At 39.7% G+C, this 18,285-nt stretch overlaps 1 protein-coding gene across 5 annotated transcripts in view; it reads left to right on the plus strand.

Moving 5' to 3' along the window:
• AGAP1 (ArfGAP with GTPase domain, ankyrin repeat and PH domain 1) overlaps nt 1-18,285 on the plus strand; it is a 352,299-nt gene that overhangs the window by 291,344 nt on the left and 42,670 nt on the right. For all 5 annotated transcript variants that reach the window (XM_030453884.1, XM_030453885.1, XM_030453886.1 and 2 more), the window contains 3 exons: nt 7,443-7,597; nt 9,927-10,017; nt 15,980-16,202. In XM_030453884.1, coding sequence (XP_030309744.1) covers nt 7,443-7,597; nt 9,927-10,017; nt 15,980-16,202 — 469 coding nt within the window. The remainder of the gene's footprint in view (nt 1-7,442; nt 7,598-9,926; nt 10,018-15,979; nt 16,203-18,285) is intronic.

Genomic DNA, 18,285 nt, shown 5'->3' on the forward strand with positions numbered 1-18,285 from the left:
GTTACAAAAATGTCCTTTTTGATCCTTTTGTTGTCTTTTCATGACATGAAATATGAAATGAGAAAAAAATGATTGTTTGACATCTTGGTTTTGATTTTGTTTTTAATTTAATAGGAAACTAACTAGATGCTTTTTAATTATTTGTCATTTTCTATTTGTTTGCTGTTTTTTATCTCCCAGCCAGATTTTTTTTCTAATCAGTGTGCAGACATTTTTTTTCTTACAGGTTTACTGTTTGAGAAGCTTGTGATTTTATATCTACCTGTTACTGAACAGCAACAGGGAAACGAGGCCCTATCTAGTTTGAGAAATATTTTATCTTAGTGATCAAACTAAGTATCAAAGGCATCTTGGATAAGCATATGGGAACATGTTCCTGATAGCCATGGTCCTAAGACTTTTGAGACATATCATCAAAATTAAATCTGGAAATTGGGCAATTTTTTTTTTTTTTTTTTTGGGGGGGGGGGGGGGGGGGTTGGGTTTTTGGGAGGTTGGTGTTTTTTTTAAGCATCATCCACTCCACAAACTGGACGTTCAGTGTTCTCCATCATTTCACCTCTTTGAGCTGGTATCTTTTGTGCAAAAGCTGGAATGGTGAGACATGCAGTTAATGAGTATTGTGGGTATTAAAAGCCACATGTTTAGATAATTATGCCTTCAAAAAAGAGAACAATGATAGGAAATGACAGTCCAGAATAACAAATCTGCTTTGGTCTTTAGCACATGCTCGCTCAATTACTCTTCTACCCCGCTTTATAGACCAAAAATACTCCCATCATCTACAGTCCCATTTCTGAAATCTTGCTGTAGAAAGCAGTCTCTCCAGTAATTTTTAATGCTGGTCCTGTTATTTGCAGGGATCCTGTATGCTTCCAGATAGCAAAATCTCCACTTTAGATGGAGAAAACTCCAGCTCAGGTGCTGCAGCTGTTTTGGGGATTCTTGGCAGAATAAGTGATCCTCAGCATGGGGGATCTGTTGTGCTTTCACAGGGGAACATTTCGCTGTGCACTGTGCAAAGCTGAGCATCCTCCCTCAGTATGACTCCTCTCTTCTGACTATTTGATAGCAAAAATACTCTGTTACTTAAGGGTCTGTCCTTATCATGGAATGAGTGAAAAGGTGGGATTTTCACAGAGGTGCCTGAGTGTAAGAACACGGCTGGACTGCTAACTTCTAAGGGCAGAGAGATGTGGGGCATTATACAGCTATGCCTTCCACTCTTCCTGCATCAGTTTCTTATGGCTGCAAGAAATGTTACTTGAATTTAAGACTTTGCATAAGTTGTGCATAAGTTTTCAAATTTCTTGGGGTTTTTTTCTGTAGGTAGCCACTGACAAATGAGAAGGTCCCATCTGCTTCTTTTTGTAGGTGGCCTGGCTTTAAGCAATCCTTTGATTCTCTTGGGGAAAAATGCTTAATATTGGTGTGTTTTACTTAAAACAGACCCTACTCTGGTTTTAAGAGAAGCTGGAGTTGCTTGTTCCTGCTATAATAGCAGCAGTGTTTAAATACAGAAATATTTTTCCTATCTTAACAAATTTTGCAGTGCAACATAAAGAGGTATCTTTACAAAATTAAATGGCAGTGTTCTGCATGCTGTGTTTCAACATGCACAAAGATATTAAGTCTGTATTTTTGCACCCTTCATGGTATATATGTGTGACATGTTCAGCAGTGGTGCATCAGAGTTGCAGGACATTCATGCAAAAATTCACTTCTGAATATTCATTAACTCCCAAACTATCTTTGAAGTTAGTGATGCTGCTGCTGCCATGGTGCTCTACCTCTGCAGAGCCATGGCAGATGGAGGGGGAGGCTGCTCAGGGCACCCCAGGTAACCTCTGCCCCACACCCCTGGGTTAAGCAAACTCTTCAGCTTCACAACACAGTCAATTTAAAAAGGGAACTGCAGCCTTGAAGCCTGTTAAGAAGCACAGAATGTGAGCATAGTCCCACCTGCTCTATGAGCTTAATTTTAAAATTATATCATGGGTCTCTTCAAACTGTGTTGTCTTGGCATCCAAATAAAACAAGTGGCAGGGGAATCTTAGTCCCTTGAGCTAGAAACCAACCTCTCCTCACCAGTTTCACTCGTGGGCAGCACCAGAAAAGGGTACCACTGAAAAATTCTTCCAGTGGAATATAACATTTATCAAGAGCTCTGGGCAACCGATAGCAGAGCTGTATTGTCCTGATAGGGTTGATTTTCAAAACTAATTAGATTTAGACACTGGATTTGGAAAGGGGAGAGAAGTATTAGCATAGTCATGCCCAGTGGGACATGGCACAAATATTTCTGTAATTGAGGCCGTTAATAAACATACTTCTCATCCAACTTACAAGGATAATTTACACGAAGTGGCAAAAGGTAAGGATAGTTAGCATTGCATAATATGTAAATAACACATGCCTCTGTTGTAAACAAATAGGATATTGTAAACATCAGATGGTAATTGTTAGGACATGTCAGCAGGTTTTCATTCTCATCCTTTTGATGAGATGAAGGGTTACTAAGTAAGGGTGCTTGAGTGGAAGCAATTTTGGAGAGAGGGAGGAGAACATGATCAAAAGGGAATTTAAATAGGCCTCAGTATTACTTGAGGCAGGCTTGACTAGGTTTCAAGCTGTAACCTCAACTCTTGAAGATGCTTCATGGGTGTTTGAATTACACCATTGAGAATCTTTTGGCTCTGCACTTGAATTCTTGTTTCTGGAAAATATTTCTTGTGTGAGTGACTTCATCCACTGCATGCTCATGATGAGTTACTGTGAATTAGCAGCAGCACCAGATGCTCTCCTGGCCACTATGTAGAGTGAAAATAAAAATGCACAATCTGGCACCTAGTGAAAGAGGCTCATTGGCCTGGAAGCCAGGAGATCCACTTTTATTTCCAATTCTGGCAAGATAGTAATGTATGGTTATGAAAAATGCCTTAAGCCTGGCAAGCCTGTTTGTTTGGGTTTTTTTCCCATGGAAAAAGAGAATTTTTTTTTTCTTTATAAGCAAACTTTTGGGATGGGTGAACTTTCTGACTATAGAGTGCCAGGCAGAAAGAGACCCAGTCTTCTGTTGCCTTTAAACTCTGCTTGTGTTTTTCCACCACTGGTGCAAGGTCTTGGTGGCAGTTTATGCAGTTCTTAATGTTGAGAATAAAAGACATGGGAAGTGGAAATTGTGAAAGAACTGATACATTCACACCATTTGAAACCATTATTGGGATGTACCAAGGGGCCTTCCTGCTTTGTGTAGGCCCCCATGTTTTTTCCCTGCATTTTAGGAGACTTAATTGACTTCTCTGGAACAAGTTAGACTACTTGTACCCTGTAGTTATTTGCAGTATAGTTTTCTCAACCTGATCTGTTACATACAATAAACACAGGCATTGAGGCAGGAATGCACTGAGCCCATGCCTAAATGTTGGTTTTTTGCTTTGCTTTCAATAAATTTTCTATCTCATTGTCTCATAATGAGTGGCCTATAGCAGTGTCAGTCTTTTGGCAGAGCAAATGAAATGTTAACTTGGGTTAAATGCAGTAACTTTACTTTGAAAAGAGAATGGTGAAAGCAGTATGTACAGCATAAACAGTAGTACAGTGTAGCTGGTGTAGCTCCTTGGAAGTGCTGTGGTGATTTATCCCAGTGTAGTGGTTTCCAAAAAAAAAAAATAAATAAAATGTACTTATGCTTTGGGTTCTATATCATCATAATCTTAAAATTTCAGGTCATTTCCCATACTTACCAACCATTCCCACAAAAAAATAAAAAAAATAAAAATTAAAAAAAAAATCAACAAAATTATAGGCATCTCCTGTTGCTAATAACTTCCAAATGGAAATCAGTTGCAGCCAGTTCTTTGCACTTTAACCCTTTGTCTGCTGGCTTTCTAAGAAATAATTGATGACTGATAGGCCCATTAAGCTTTTTTTCTAAAAAAAGTTTGACAGCCTGGACCTGTGTAATGAGGAGGGATTCCTAGTGAAATCAGGTTGATGGCTGAGTTGCTTGCCCCTAAGGATGCAGAATTAGCCCCACTGGACCTCGTCTGCATAGAAACTGGACACAATTAGTATAATATCCGGTGTTATTAATGTAGTTTGGAGTAATTGGGCAGGTTGGTTTCGACAGGTTGATGGTGCTAAAATACTATTATAGTGGACCTTTCTATGAATAATGGCTAAACATGGAAAACTGTTTAATAAAATTTAGTGATTGGGCTCACAGGGATTTAAAACAGCACAACCTATAATTTTCTGAAGAGTAGAACTGAACGGTTCCATCCTGTTGCCTGGGTTCCCCTGTTTGGATGTGTACACATTGTAGGCATTGCCCTGCAGTGCTATGGAGCAGGCATTGCTGCTTTCTTTTACAGTTGTGCTTACCAAAGACAATTCAGTGTGTTTAAGCAGAAAATATATAGCTGAACCATATCTTCAACTAGCACAGTTGATTTTCATCTGAGTTTTTTAGGGAGTAAAGCTGAAGCTTCAGTGGATATCAGAGAGCAAAAATGTGTATATACTTAATGTTTCATCAGTGACCACATTTTAAATTGACTTACTGATGAAATTAAAATGTCCTTCTAGCCCAGCTTTAAAACCCTCTGCAGCCCTCATAACCCATACTGGGGTCATACTGGGATGGACTCACTGACATATTGGTTGGGCTTAAAGATCTTAAAGTTCTAATCCAACCAAAACAATTCTGTGATTATACGTTTCATGGACTTTTTGATCCCAAAACCACAAAGGCTGTACAAAGCCTTTACAGTTTTTGTCACTGTATCAGCTGGTCACAGCAAAGAAGGTCAGGAGATGAAACACTGGGAGCCTTTCCTGTGGGAAAAGGAGACTTGGCTTATAAAACAAACCCAAGGAGATGGCTGGAGGTGTTTCTTGAATTGCACTCCAGGTACCTGAGTAGCCAGGTTTGTGTCTCTGCCAGAGATCTCCAGTATGCAGGGGAATAACTTTGTGTAGCACTTCTGCAAAACAGAGATTACAGAGGTGCTGCTGTGAGGATATTTCACCCTCACTATTAAAGGGTGCACTGACTGAATTGCAGAATTCAGTTCTTACAAACCCTTTTTGGGCAAACCAGCTTCATGTGTATGAAGAGGCTTAATGGCAAATAAGGGACAGGAGGATTCAGTGACACTGCATCTGGATTGTATGTATTTCTTTTAAGATCCAGAACTGTAATGCTGGCAGCTCAGATCGTACTTAAATGCTGGGATGAACTGGCTGAGTATTAATGTGGAAAAGCTCTCTAAAGATACAGCATGTATATTGATTGAGTATGTTATATACCACATGTTCTTGTTGAGTCATCACACACTGAGAAGTCAGTTCTGACACCTGTGCTGGAGAAGTTCCCTTGTTCCTTGTGCTTTTCTGTGTCTTTGCATCCCCATAGGGCATTCCCCCTGCTAGGAAAGGAAGTTTGGAGAATTTTTGTCTTGAGGTAGCTGTATAGCAGACAGCTCCTTCAGCTTATACCAAGTCTTGAGCTCATGTGGAAGCAGTGTAGTCAGTGTATGGTCAGGAGACAGTTGCAGGGAAAATATGATGCAGCTTGGAGCAGAGCTGAGAGTGGAGAAGGGAAGTGCTGAGGGAGATGGGCAGGAGGTATCAAACATGAGTGAGACTGAACTGGCCTTTGTGTCACTGGGTGCTGCAGCAATACAGGTGTCTCTGTACCACCCACACTGGGGAAGTTGTATAGAAGGATTTTTGGAACATCTGGTGGCCAGCATTTGGAAATCTTCCTTTAGTAAGACTTCAGGAGTACAAAGTTTTAACACTTAGAAGCCATTGCAAAGCCTAGAGATTAGGCATGTCCTAAATTGAATTCTATGGGAGGCTGCTTCAGGTGAGATTCAGTTTTTCATGTGTCTGTCCTTCACCATCTTTTGTTGTTTTCATCAACATACACAAACTCTGCATACACCTCTCCCCTCTCCACTTACCCTATGCCATACCGCTGCCAGCTAAGTAGAAGACCATGGCTGGTGTCCTACAGGAGACACCACACAGGACTGAACATAATTTCCTTTCATGTTGTGTAGTTCCTCTTAAGTCTTCCCTGTAAATTCTTGAAAGCTCTGTTGATAAATGTTGCTATACCCATTATTTAATCATAGGATTTTGGATACAGAGTCTACCTGTTTGTTGTTAGCACAGTGTTGCTAAAATGAAAAGTATTCATAGCTATAGAGTGTCATAGTTTCTCTTTTTTCTTTTTCCACATATCCCATACAGTGGGTTTTTTTGGGTTTTTTTATAAAAACTGCTGCTTCATGCAGCTCATGCTGGAAATAGCCTTCACCTGTGTGTTTATTCTCACCTCAAGGTGCAGAGTAACTTTCTGCTATTTTTTGAGATTTCATTTAAGCAGTTAGGCATTAGCCTTGCTAGCATTTAGTTTATCAAAGCAAACCAGTTGTCCCATTGCTTGAGAAAATGACTGCCAGTGAGCAGCAGTACTGCCTTTACAGCTGGTGCTAAATTTGTCACTTATCTTTACATACATAGGGATGATAAGGTAATGCAGGAATTTCATGGCTCTGAATATAAAATGTCGTTAGCAGACAAGCAAACGTAAATGCTCTTTCTAAAGAGCATCCTGGCTGATGCCCACCAGAACTTTGTGCTCTCTTATTCTGTTCCTTTCATGCTTCATTCCTGCCCCTCCCAATTCCTTTTGCTCTGTTACAGATTCCTTGATTTTTTTTCATTTGGCTTTAGTGTCCCATGTGTAGTTAGAGTATGTGTCCATTTAGTTCAGCTGTGGTATTTTCCTACACTGCAATTCTCTGGCCTGAATACTTGTCCTTATACTCTAGTAGCCCTAAGGCTTTTTCACTGACCCTTTCTGCTATCTTCTCAGATGATTTTCTCATCTCCCATGTCGAACATGAATTTTGAATAGGTTGAACTGATTTTAATCCTCTATTATAACCCAATGTATTTATTCTGTAGACAAGAAATTTAACATACACACTTTTAATATATCCATGCATATAAACAGCTGCTTGAATGAAGAGGGTAAATTGTCAAATTTTCTGTACTGTCAGTTCTTTATAGTGCATTCATCTTTTAAATTATTTGTAACACATCATTTTTTAGAACAGTAGGTCAGGTTTAAGACTAAGTAATGCTTGTTAGCCTCTTTATGTTAGAGAAATGTATAGGCTTGACACCAAACACCCAGGTACTGAGTATTTAGCCGAAACAATACCTTATGTACATAATGCTTGGAGAGAAAAAGCAGTGGATCCACAAGTCATTTTCTGATAGACAGTAACTGGCTGTATCTGGCCACAAAATTTAAGTGTCCAGACCTGCATTTGCTTGTGACTTTGCATCAACCAAGATTGCTTAGCCTTAACTATCAGTATCCTTAAAAAACTTTTCTTCTTCTTGCACATTTTTTTCAGAACAAGAAGAGAACTTTGAGTTTATCATTGTCTCTCTCACGGGCCAGACTTGGCATTTTGAAGCTACCACATATGAAGAAAGAGATGCCTGGGTACAAGCCATAGAGAGTCAGATCTTGGCCAGTTTACAGTCATGTGAAAGCAGCAAGAACAAGGTATGGTACACAGAGTAATACTGAAAATAATTAATGGTTGGTTGAGATTTCATTTTAAATTCAAACAAAATTAAGAGCTCTGTATTTTAAACCTATGCTCCTAGAGAGGTGCAGGTATCAGACAAACAACAGAGCAGTGCTAGAGCTGCAGGCATATCTCAGGTACTTCAAGACAGCTGGTGCTGTAGCCTGTTATGTAGCTTATTTTTTATAGCAAATGAGCTAATGGAGTTCCTTTTTTGCCTTTGATACTGCTCTTAAAATTTTGACTGCAACTTCATATAAATTTACAGGTTCTCCCTGCTGGGAAATTGTATCGTGGAGTCACTGTTGGTTTGTTTCTGGTTAGAAGTCCATAGAAAACCCTTTAGGAAAAGCCTGTCACTTAAAGAGAGGAGACATCTAAAAACTAACTTATTTACTAGTCAAATTACTACTTAACAGTTCCTGAGTATGGCATAGTTAACTGAGTATGTTTACCACCATAAATGTTCAGTACTCAGCCATAAAACTGCTGTGCTGAAGTAATACCAACCACAGAAATCAGAAATAAGATATTGCCTTTATATTTGTTGTCTTAGAAGGCTTTCTTTGTTGACTTAGAAAGTCTTAGAAATTTGTTGTCAAATTTTTATTTTAATTACACTGAATTAATACTTCATGGCTTTGTGCCTTAACTAATGTACCAGAAAGCACATCCAGAAACAATTCATCATAGACTTTCATGGGAGGAAGAACATGGCCTAAAAGAAATAGGCCTTCCACCTTGTAGTGGTTTCATATGTTGACTAAAGTAATTAGTTCATCTTTTCCATCTAAATAAATAAATAAATGTTTAAAAACTGGTACTTCTCTAGTCACTGCTTAGTTTTGGAAAGGCAGGAGAAGTTCTTCAGTCTCTGTGTTTGCAAATGCTTCACAACTAGAGGGCAAGGTGTTGAGTAGTACTGGTAGAAGGTAAGTGGGGAATAATTGTTCAGCCTTTTCGATCCTTTAACATTATCCACCTAGCAGACATCTTTAATGATTCTATATTGCAAGGAGACTCCTGTTTTTAAATGAAGGCCTGCTTTGATTGCCCTGATCATCCAGAGCAGACCAGACACTAATAATTAACATCACCCTCATAATCATTAAATAATTCATTCCCCATTTTGTTGCAAGAAATTATTTTATGTGTGTTTCTGGGACAGAAAAAAAGCCCTGCTTATAGGTTTTTTGCTTTTTCTATGTTTACATGTTCAACTATGTATGTTGACAATAGAGGAAATTTGTACACTAGCACCTAGATATAATACAAGTACAAAAGAGGATAAAGAGTAGCTGGTAATGTTTACTATGCAGTACCCACAGTGAATATTGGCCTTCATGTATATCAAATATTCTTTGGAAAGGGAGAATCCATTCATAAAATTATGCATGTACAAGAAGGTTTTGGATTCAAGGCATTTATTCAACCTGCTACAATGGGTGTTACACATTCAGGGAGGTGGTTTTTTTCTCTAAAGTATTTCTGAGGTCTCAAAACATGTCAGAATAACTAGGTGGAATACCAAAGTGCAGTTAGTTGGAGAGGTTTGGTATAGGTGTCTTATCAGTAGATCAGGAGGACACAGCTCCACATGGCCATACTTAAGACCTGGTCTTCATCTTCCTTAAATCAATTCACTGCTAAGAGTCCCTCACTTGCAGACAGTTAATTTAGTACACCAGACAGTTAATTTAGGTAGAGCTGAACTACTTGTACATGATGACAGTCTCTCTAGGTCCACGCAGAGGTCATTGGCAGGTCATCATGGAGAGAATTTAAATGAGAGCCATCTGATTAAATCTGACCTTTTGATGATAAAAAGGTTTCAGTTGCTTTTGCAAACCATCCCTTAGTCTTCATTAGCAAAAACATACACATCAATAAAAGAAATTGATTTTATAAAATAATATTCTTATCTCGTTTATCTCAAGCAAATCTCCACAGTGACTACTGTTCTTGTGAATAGCAGGTTGATTTTCAACATGTTGCAGATTTCCTCTGTGTGGCCTCCCCACTTGTTAGAATCCAGGCTGGAGACCCAAAATGCTGGGAGCTCCTGCACAGGGTGGAGAGAGCCCTGGGAGAAATTCTGAGCTGTCAAGAAACATAGGAGGAAAGAGGAGTCCCTGTTGGGCTGGTGGGGACTTGGAGATCCAAAGGATCACTATTTCTTGAGAGACAAACCAAGAATGTCAGGTTCCTCAATCACATTCATTCAACCTTGTTCAGCTGACAGTTCTGTCATCTCATTTTATTGGGTTCTTATTTGTTGCTTATGCACTTCTTTAAATTTCACAGTCCCGCCTGACGAGTCAGAACGAGGCCATGGCCCTTCAGTCCATAAGGAATATCAGAGGAAATTCCCACTGTGTGGACTGCGAAGCACAGAGTAAGTACCTTGGCTTCAGACAACTGATGATTTCTCCTCTTCACAAAGACTTAGGTGAACACCACCATGGGCTTTGTCTTTTTTGATACTGTGTCCCCCATGTCATTTGCCTGGTTCTTCTTCATAGTTAATTCAATATTAATTCACCTCTGGTATATGCTGTGTCAGGTGCATCCTGATTTTTCCCTCTTTTTTCATGCTTTGTTGTGCCACTTCAAATGTCAGCATTTCTTTACTTCCCTTTGAAGAAAAGACAAAAGTAGTTGGCTGGTTTATACCACTTCTATTTTTCTCCTGTTTTGGGTGGAGAGGGCACGTCTGCCGTGGTGATATTTCCAAAGAGATAGAGCTTGCTTGGTGTTCTTTTGGTTTGCTGTTTTTAGGGTTACTTGTCAGAAGCAACCAAAGTCATTGCTCATTATATCTGGATACTGGAAAACTGTTTTGGGGTATTTTTTCCTTTCCCTTTTTATTTTTTAAAATATACACTTAGTGTTCAGAAAAGTGTTCTCAAGAATACTTTGAGCTGCAGTTCACCTCACTAACCCCAGCTGAGGTCATTATTCTGGTGCTCTTTAGTTCTAGGGATTTGCAACAAAGCCACAAAAAGGCAGAACTCTTGCTCTAAAGCAATTAGTTGTAGAAGCAGAAAGACTGAGAACTTGTGCATTTTTATTTCTTTGCTATATGAAAGTCAGAACTTTTCTTGTGATTTTTACATGTGCTTATGACAAAAAAATACTCATTTATTGTTCTTGAATATGTTTTTTGTAAGACTTGCTGGTTTTAAGCACTAGTCTAAACCATTCTAACATCCCAGTCAATTTCAAAATGAATAAGCACATTAACAGCCATTTAAAATAAAAAATACATATTTTTCCACTCCATACCATCAAAATGTGCTTCACATACAGTCTGGTTTTAATTACTTCTTTTGTAAACTGTCAGATATATGTATGTTGGCCACAGAAGATGGATTGAGAACAAATGTCCCTGTCACCAACAGTTCATCAGGCAGGGATGTGAGCCCTGGCTGTCTGGGATTTGAGCACCAGGACTCAGATCCTGTCAGTACAGCTCATGGACCAACAGGAGGGAGATCCCAAAGGGACTTTTCACAGACAGACAGACAGACAGACATAATGGCAGTGTTGGTAAATTAAGGTCTTTCCATTCTAGTCACTGGTAATCAGCATGCCATCAAGAAGGTTGGTTGGGCTGGAATTGTAACATGGCCAGTCAGATTGACTCTTATTTATTTGTGCTCTTTCATATTCACCTGGTAGTCATTCAGATTTACACCAAAGCTTTGTATAGTTCAAGTAAAAGGCACATAAGCTGCCATGCTGTATATGAGATGGACAGGGTCTTCAAGTGTCCTTGGTGTATATTTATCTCATTTGAAATAGTCACCGTAGACAGATGGTGACAGGGATGTCACTGTTACTGCTCCAGTCTGTGTACAGCTGTGGGAGGCATTTTCACAGATCCTGCTGACTGGTCACTCAGGCAAAGGGGAAATGTGCAATCTCTTCCCTGCAGATGACTTCCCACACCCATGGGGTTCTTCTTACCTACCTGTTATGGGTTCAGTTCTGCTCAGAGTCCACCACCATCCCCAAGGTGTGGGTTTCTCTCCTCAGTTTTGCACATACCCAGTATTTATGCAGCCAAGCTAGATGATTAATCAGGTAAATTATAGTGCAAGAAATGCAAGAAAGCAGCATCTTTTGTTTTTTTTTTTAATCTCCTTTCAGTCAGGTTATTTTTCATCTAGCTTGCATCATGGGTCAAGGTAGCCACACATGCATGGTGCCAGCAGAAGGGATGTGCCAAGAGTACATTGCTGGGAGAGGGCAGGATGGGACTGCCCTTTCTGGCAGCATTCAGCACTCTGGTGTGCAGGTTTTGAAGAGGGAGGGGTGATTTTGGAATCTCAACTGGAACCTCTTAATTGTTTGTATTCTTGGGGATGATTTAGAAACCTCTTTGACTCCTCTTGTCATTTGGCCTTCCTAGTTTTAAGGCCACCATCCTTTCATCTCCTAAAAAAAATGAGCTATTTCCAAAGCAATGTATCTTAAAATGTGAACAGGCACATGAAGTGAACCTCAGCCTGCTGCTTTTTCTGCTGGGCTTTGTTTTATTTCCTTCTCCTCCTTTTTGCCTTGCCTGGCCAATTCCTTACCCCAGGGCCACTTAGCATTGCAAACTCCAGCACTCTTGTGGAAAGATTATGTAGTTTGCATCTTCACCAAGCTAGATGTTTGGGAGCAAAGGAATATAAGACATTGCTGACCTTCAGTTCTTTTCAAGAGCCATCAATCTCCCACATCCAAGCTCTTTCTAGAGCTCTTTGCCTATTTAGTACTTCATCCTAGCACTTGGTCTCACCTGGGAATTTCTGCCTTGTTGTGTGTTAATCAGTTGCAGCACCACCAGCAGCATCTGTGTGCCTCAGCCTGCTGGCCCTTTGGTGGTCTGAGGCTAAAGTTTTTACAAGCCCTGGTTTTTTAATGTTTCCATTCCAGAGCAATTGATGAGGCAAAATGGTCTTTGGGCACTGGAGTTTTCATAGAATCATTGAATCATTTTGGTTGGAAAAGTCCTTTAACCCAGCACTGCCAAGTCCCCACTAAGCCACATGTCCCTCTGAAGCACATCTACTTTTTTTGTCCAAAAAGATCTGTTTTCATGTTCCAGAAGGAAAACAGTGTTGCCTTTTCCCAGTGTGAGGGTCCCAGTGGTGACTTCTGTTTGAAAAGAGCACTGGAGATGATGACATTGCATACCAAACCCATCTCAGTTCCTGCCCCAAAAAGACTTTTAGCTTCAGTCTTAGTGTTTGAAGAGCAGAGCACAGGATAAATACAAGGCCCTCTTTTTAAGATACCTGGAGAGCATGGAATATCAGGTCTTTTCTGATGCAGAAGAAAACAGGGAAGGCTTAAAGAGGGAGTCTCATCACAAGATTTCTAGTCCGGGAGTCCAGGAATTTCCTATGGTGTTCAATGGCCATAGCAAGCCTCTCAGACCTATCACAAGATTCAGTTTTATATTCAGAAGAGAAAAACCCCAACTTTTTAAAGACATTAACTTTTCTCTCCTTCATTGCAGCTCTTTGTAAGATGCCTTCATCCCTGCTTCTCCTTGCCCTGGCTCTTTTGCTCCTCGCTGTTCCTCTGCTGCTCAGCCCAGCACTATTTTGCACGTGTTGAACTCACCCAGATTTAGTATGGAAAGGCCTTTTATCAGCAACCTCATGTCAAAGGGATGAAGGAGATAGTTGGGGAGAGCTTATTCTCCTAAAAGAGCTTCTCCAAGAGCTTTCACCTTCAAATGATCAATCTGATGAGGTGCAGGTCAAAGTGGGGAAGGAGAGAACAAAACACCTGGATAGCTGGAAATTGTAATCTGGGAATATTCAGTGGTGCAAAAAAGCTCATATTTTCTTTGATAAATTGTAAGTAAAACAAAGGGAAATTACCCTTATAGCACCTCTAGCTGCACTGAATGTTTTTTTTTCCCTTTTACCATCAAATCTGGGTGTATGCATACTGGAGAAAAGCCTGCTGCATGATTGTAAGTATTCTGAGTATCCTCTGATTCAGAAAAGGAAGCTGATTTTTTATTGTTATCTTCTTTAAAAAAAAAAAGAAAAATGAAAAAAAGGAAAAAAAAAGGCTTGAATAGTTATGGCTTATTAACCACGTGCAGTTCTTTTTGTGGTAACAGTTTTCAAGCATGTTAAAAAGTGTTCAACTGCATGTGGGAAGAGGAAGATACAGACAGGGAGCAGTGCTTTGCAAACAGCTACATCCCTGAGTATGTAGTTTATAATAATTTGCTTTAATTATTGGTGGGTAGCAGCTTTTGTCATGTAGCATACATCCTTTTGAGAACAAGTTTTCATGTGCATACACTGAAAGAGATGTCATAAGTGACACCATGTCAGGTTTTTTCCCAGAATCAATCAAATGCTGCCATTTGTCCAGGCTTCTCATTAAAGCTCTCTCTTGTTCTACTTTATCTGGGTGTAACCAAGACCAGCAAGTGTCTTTTTCACTGGGTGTCTATAATGAGTTTAATATTTGCCTTTCCTAGTTTGCCACCTTCAAAATGAGCTGTATGTTTCCTGATGGTTAAAATTTAAAGTACTGTCTTGACAAAATGACAAGATAGTAACTTCTTGATTATTGTCTTGATGGACACAATACAACTTTAATCATGCCAGCACTGTCAGTTGGAAGTAGTGAAGTATTTTTAAAAATTATTCAGTGAAAGGTACATTAGAGGTGCTTCAAAACCAGAGGTGTTTGGGAGTGGGGGTCAGGTCCTTAGCATCAGCCCTATTAGAATAACTGGAAAACTATTAATAGGGTTTTTTCTGTTCCTTCCTCCTGCCTTCATGCTTCTTTGAGCTATTTGCACTTTTTATTTTTGTGACAATAACCCTGGCCTGTGCAGGTCAAGGAGGTCGGGGACAGAGATTTCATTCTGACTCATGGGTTGTAAATTTTAAATTAATATCTGCTGTGTTTAAGCTTTTACTGACAAATTAGTATGGTAGGTTTTTTAGTGCAAGCATGTGGTTTGTCATGGTTAGAAAACATGTCAGGAGTTTTGCCTCAGCTTCTTTGCTGGTGATCTGCAATGCCTGCTGTGTATTCCTGGTGTATGACTGGGTATGGACAGCAACTTTTTAAAGGAAAAGTCTGTTTTTCTGCTCAAGTGAAACAGTGAGGGAGTGTTCTTATTTGGGATATTTTTAGATTTCTAAGGATTGATTGAAAAATGTCAGTGCCTTCAATGAAATGTAGGATTTTGCAATTAAAATGACCTGCTTTCCTTTCAGATTTTTTTTGTCCAAACATGACATGGCAAAGAACTAGGAAATGTTTTGTTTCCTAGTTTATTCGTGGTTTATTTCCAAAAATAACTTTCTGGTTTTGGTTTACATTAAGTAGAAATGTGTATTTGGATGAAATTTCCCCAGATGGAAAGGGACACTGGAAATTCATTTTCTAGCAGCTCTAAATTTTCTTTTGATTTGAATAAAAACTGCCTGCCCTCTAAATTAATCACCATTCTCCTTCTTGGCATGTGTGATAGCCCACTAGTTCTTTGGGAGGCCCAGGGTAAGACACAAAGAAAAGATCTGACAGCAGGAGGGAGAAAAAAAGCCACCAAAAATTCCTCCCATGCATCTTTCATTGCATTTGTTAAAACGAATGTTTGTTGGAGAGAGTCAGGTTCATACAAATCTAGATTTAAATAACACAGGGCAGTAACACAAAAGTGAACCATCTTGGGAAATGACTTGGAATTTCCCAGCTTTTTTCAGGCTTGTCAAAACCTTATCGTTTGTGGGGTTATTTGTGTGTGTCAGTGGAATGCTTCTGGCTTGTACACTAAAATTGGGACTGTGCAGAGCATCACATTTTCATCCTAATATTTATCACCCTACTCTTAGAAATAAAAACATACCCCTCAGTGTGTCAGTAAAAGCTATATGTAGGTGATGATACAGATTGTTATTAGGAGAGTTGATATAGACAGCAACAGAGACATTGTATCTAGTAGCTGGGGTTTGTTTTTTTCCTTTTTCCCTTGTAATTGGCTACAAGTTGCTCTAAATTCCCAAGGAGGGGCTTTCTCCACTACTTCATCAACAACTGCCTGCCACTGCATTTATATATCTTTTGTTTCTTCTTTCTCTCTAATTCATATTTTTCTTTTGACCGAAGGCTGAATGATGCATCTTCTGACACCCATCTTCTTCATTGTTTTTTTCCTCCTTCTGTATCTCCACAGGGCAAATTCTGTAAGACCTCCTAACTGTGCTTTTGGACAGGACACCTGCATTTTTCCCCTGGAGCCTAAATCTTTAGCTACAGACATCAACTAGAAAGTTATGATATGTGTTTTATTGTGCTAATTACTTGTGTCCCTTTTCCCACAGACCCTGACTGGGCCAGCTTGAATCTGGGAGCCCTCATATGCATAGAATGCTCAGGTATCCACCGAAACCTTGGCACCCACCTTTCCCGGGTCCGCTCCCTTGACCTGGATGACTGGCCAATAGAGCTCATCAAGGTGATGTCTTCTATTGGGAACGAGCTGGCAAACAGTGTCTGGGAGGAGAGCAGCCAAGGCCACATGAAACCTTCACCAGAATCCACAAGGTAGGCTTCCTTACTCCATCTCACCACGGCAGGCAGTGGGTAGCCAGCGTGTGATGCAGCACCTGACCAAGGCTTTAAGCTGTAAGCACATAAATCCTCAGGTTGGCATTGCAGGCAGAGGTGCTGGGGTGTTGGAACGTTTTACAACGTAGACTTTTAAAATGCTGCCTCACAGTAAGCCTTATAAAAATCATTATGTGTATATATATCTTCCCTGCATGCCCAGGAACAACATGTGTCAAAGGAGGGAGGTGTCAAAAGTTGAGTGACCCTGTTACTTTTTCACTTTTGTGAAGGTTTCCTCAGTAGCTCTACAATTTTTTTGTTCGATTGACTGACTGACAAAACAGCAGGAGATTGAAGCCTCCTGCCTGGTTCTTCCTCAATCTAAATTATGCTGTAATGTGTTTCTTTGTTTTGTTCTGCCACAAAGTTCCTGGCTCTTTGACTGTCAGTTTGTGATTAATAATCTGCCTTCAGTAGTTCAAGCTCACCCAGGAATTTGTACCTGACCATCAGGTCTTTGAGTTCTCATCATGATTACTGAAAGTCCTCCTCACTGTGGACTCACTTCCTTTTCTTTATGTGATATATATGAAGTTGTAAGTTAGCAGGGGTGTGTTTCCTATGAGAAGAGTATTTTTCCTACCAGTCATAGCTCAACACAGTGAAAATAATCTTTCTGTGATGCGTTGTTTACCAAAAGCCAAAGAATTTATGCAGTTAATTTATCTGACCACCATCAAAGATTTATAAATTATTTCAGTAGATTTGAGATGTAAGTGCTACTGAGGAATAGGCATGGGGGGAGCAGAATGATGTGGCAGGCTGTGTCAGCAGGGGGTTCAAGCAGGAGAAATGCCTTCCTGACTGCCTTGCACAGCTGGGCAAGCTCCTGAGGATGTCTTCTGGAGTGCATTATAATTGTCTCAGGGGGAGCTCCAGGGGGGCAGACTGCAGCCCAAGCACTGAGCAGTCCCCAGGCAGCAAATGGCACAATTGAGGTTTAGTTCTCAACATTCTCTCCTGTGTGTAAGTGAAATCATATGAGAAGGAATTATATTCTGATTTTATTTATGTTTATCTCTGGATCCTGCATTTTTCAGTTCCAGATCAGGTGAAATTATAGCCTGGGAGCATATACCTGGGCCACCTCCTGCAGTAAAGGAGTAGTTCTGTGCTGTTGTATGTAATAAAGTCAACTGTTTCTTATTGCATCATTTTGGTAGCACTGAAAAATGAATTTCTGGTGCCACCTTTGGTTCATCTTCGAGAATGAAGCCGGTACATTAATCAGGCTACTTATATGAATGACTATGCATATGGAAATGTTCAGAGAGACCTACGGAGGGATTTTGTTCATACATAAACTGTATGTCTGCTGTAAAAGTGTGTATTATTAGACAGCTAATACAATCATTTCATCAGGCCAATTGAAATTTATGCCTTTGAGTCATTAGGATTGCTTTAATCCAGAGATCTGATATTGTACCTAGCAAATATATGTTGCTTACTACCAAGGTGAGCTGGAGACACGCCTCAATTCTAACTACTTTTAAAAAGAAAAGGCATACACTAAGTTGAGATTTTTTCCATTTTATTTTAGTATACACGTAATAGATATTATAATGAAAAATCTAAAATACCAGTGACTGTGCTGAAAACAGACCCTTCAGTGACATAACTGCACTTTTTTCCTTGGACTCATAACATTTTTTAAGAAAAAGATTTAAATACTCATTTTATAAATAAGCATTTCCATCTGATGTCCACTTCCATGATGGAAATGCTGTTAGAAAAGAAATTTAAGGTTCTTTGAAAGTTTTCCCACAAAGCAATTGTGATCTTGCTTTGCTGCTCCCAATTTTTCTGCTGTTTGCAGCAGGGATCAAAGTGATATTTTTCATATAAATACCTGAAAGTTCTGGTTTTTGAAAGTGTATGCTTCCTTTTGTACTTTGATCTCTGCAAGGATCATAATCCTTCTGTCCAAGTTCTTCAGCTCTAAGTTATGTATCCATGTCTGGAGTTTTGTGTGAGGAATACTCTAAGGATGGACCTGAAGTGGGGTTAAACAAGCCCC

Source organism: Calypte anna, chromosome 7 (genome assembly GCF_003957555.1).
Source record: "Calypte anna isolate BGI_N300 chromosome 7, bCalAnn1_v1.p, whole genome shotgun sequence".
Taxonomy (NCBI): domain Eukaryota; kingdom Metazoa; phylum Chordata; class Aves; order Apodiformes; family Trochilidae; genus Calypte; species Calypte anna.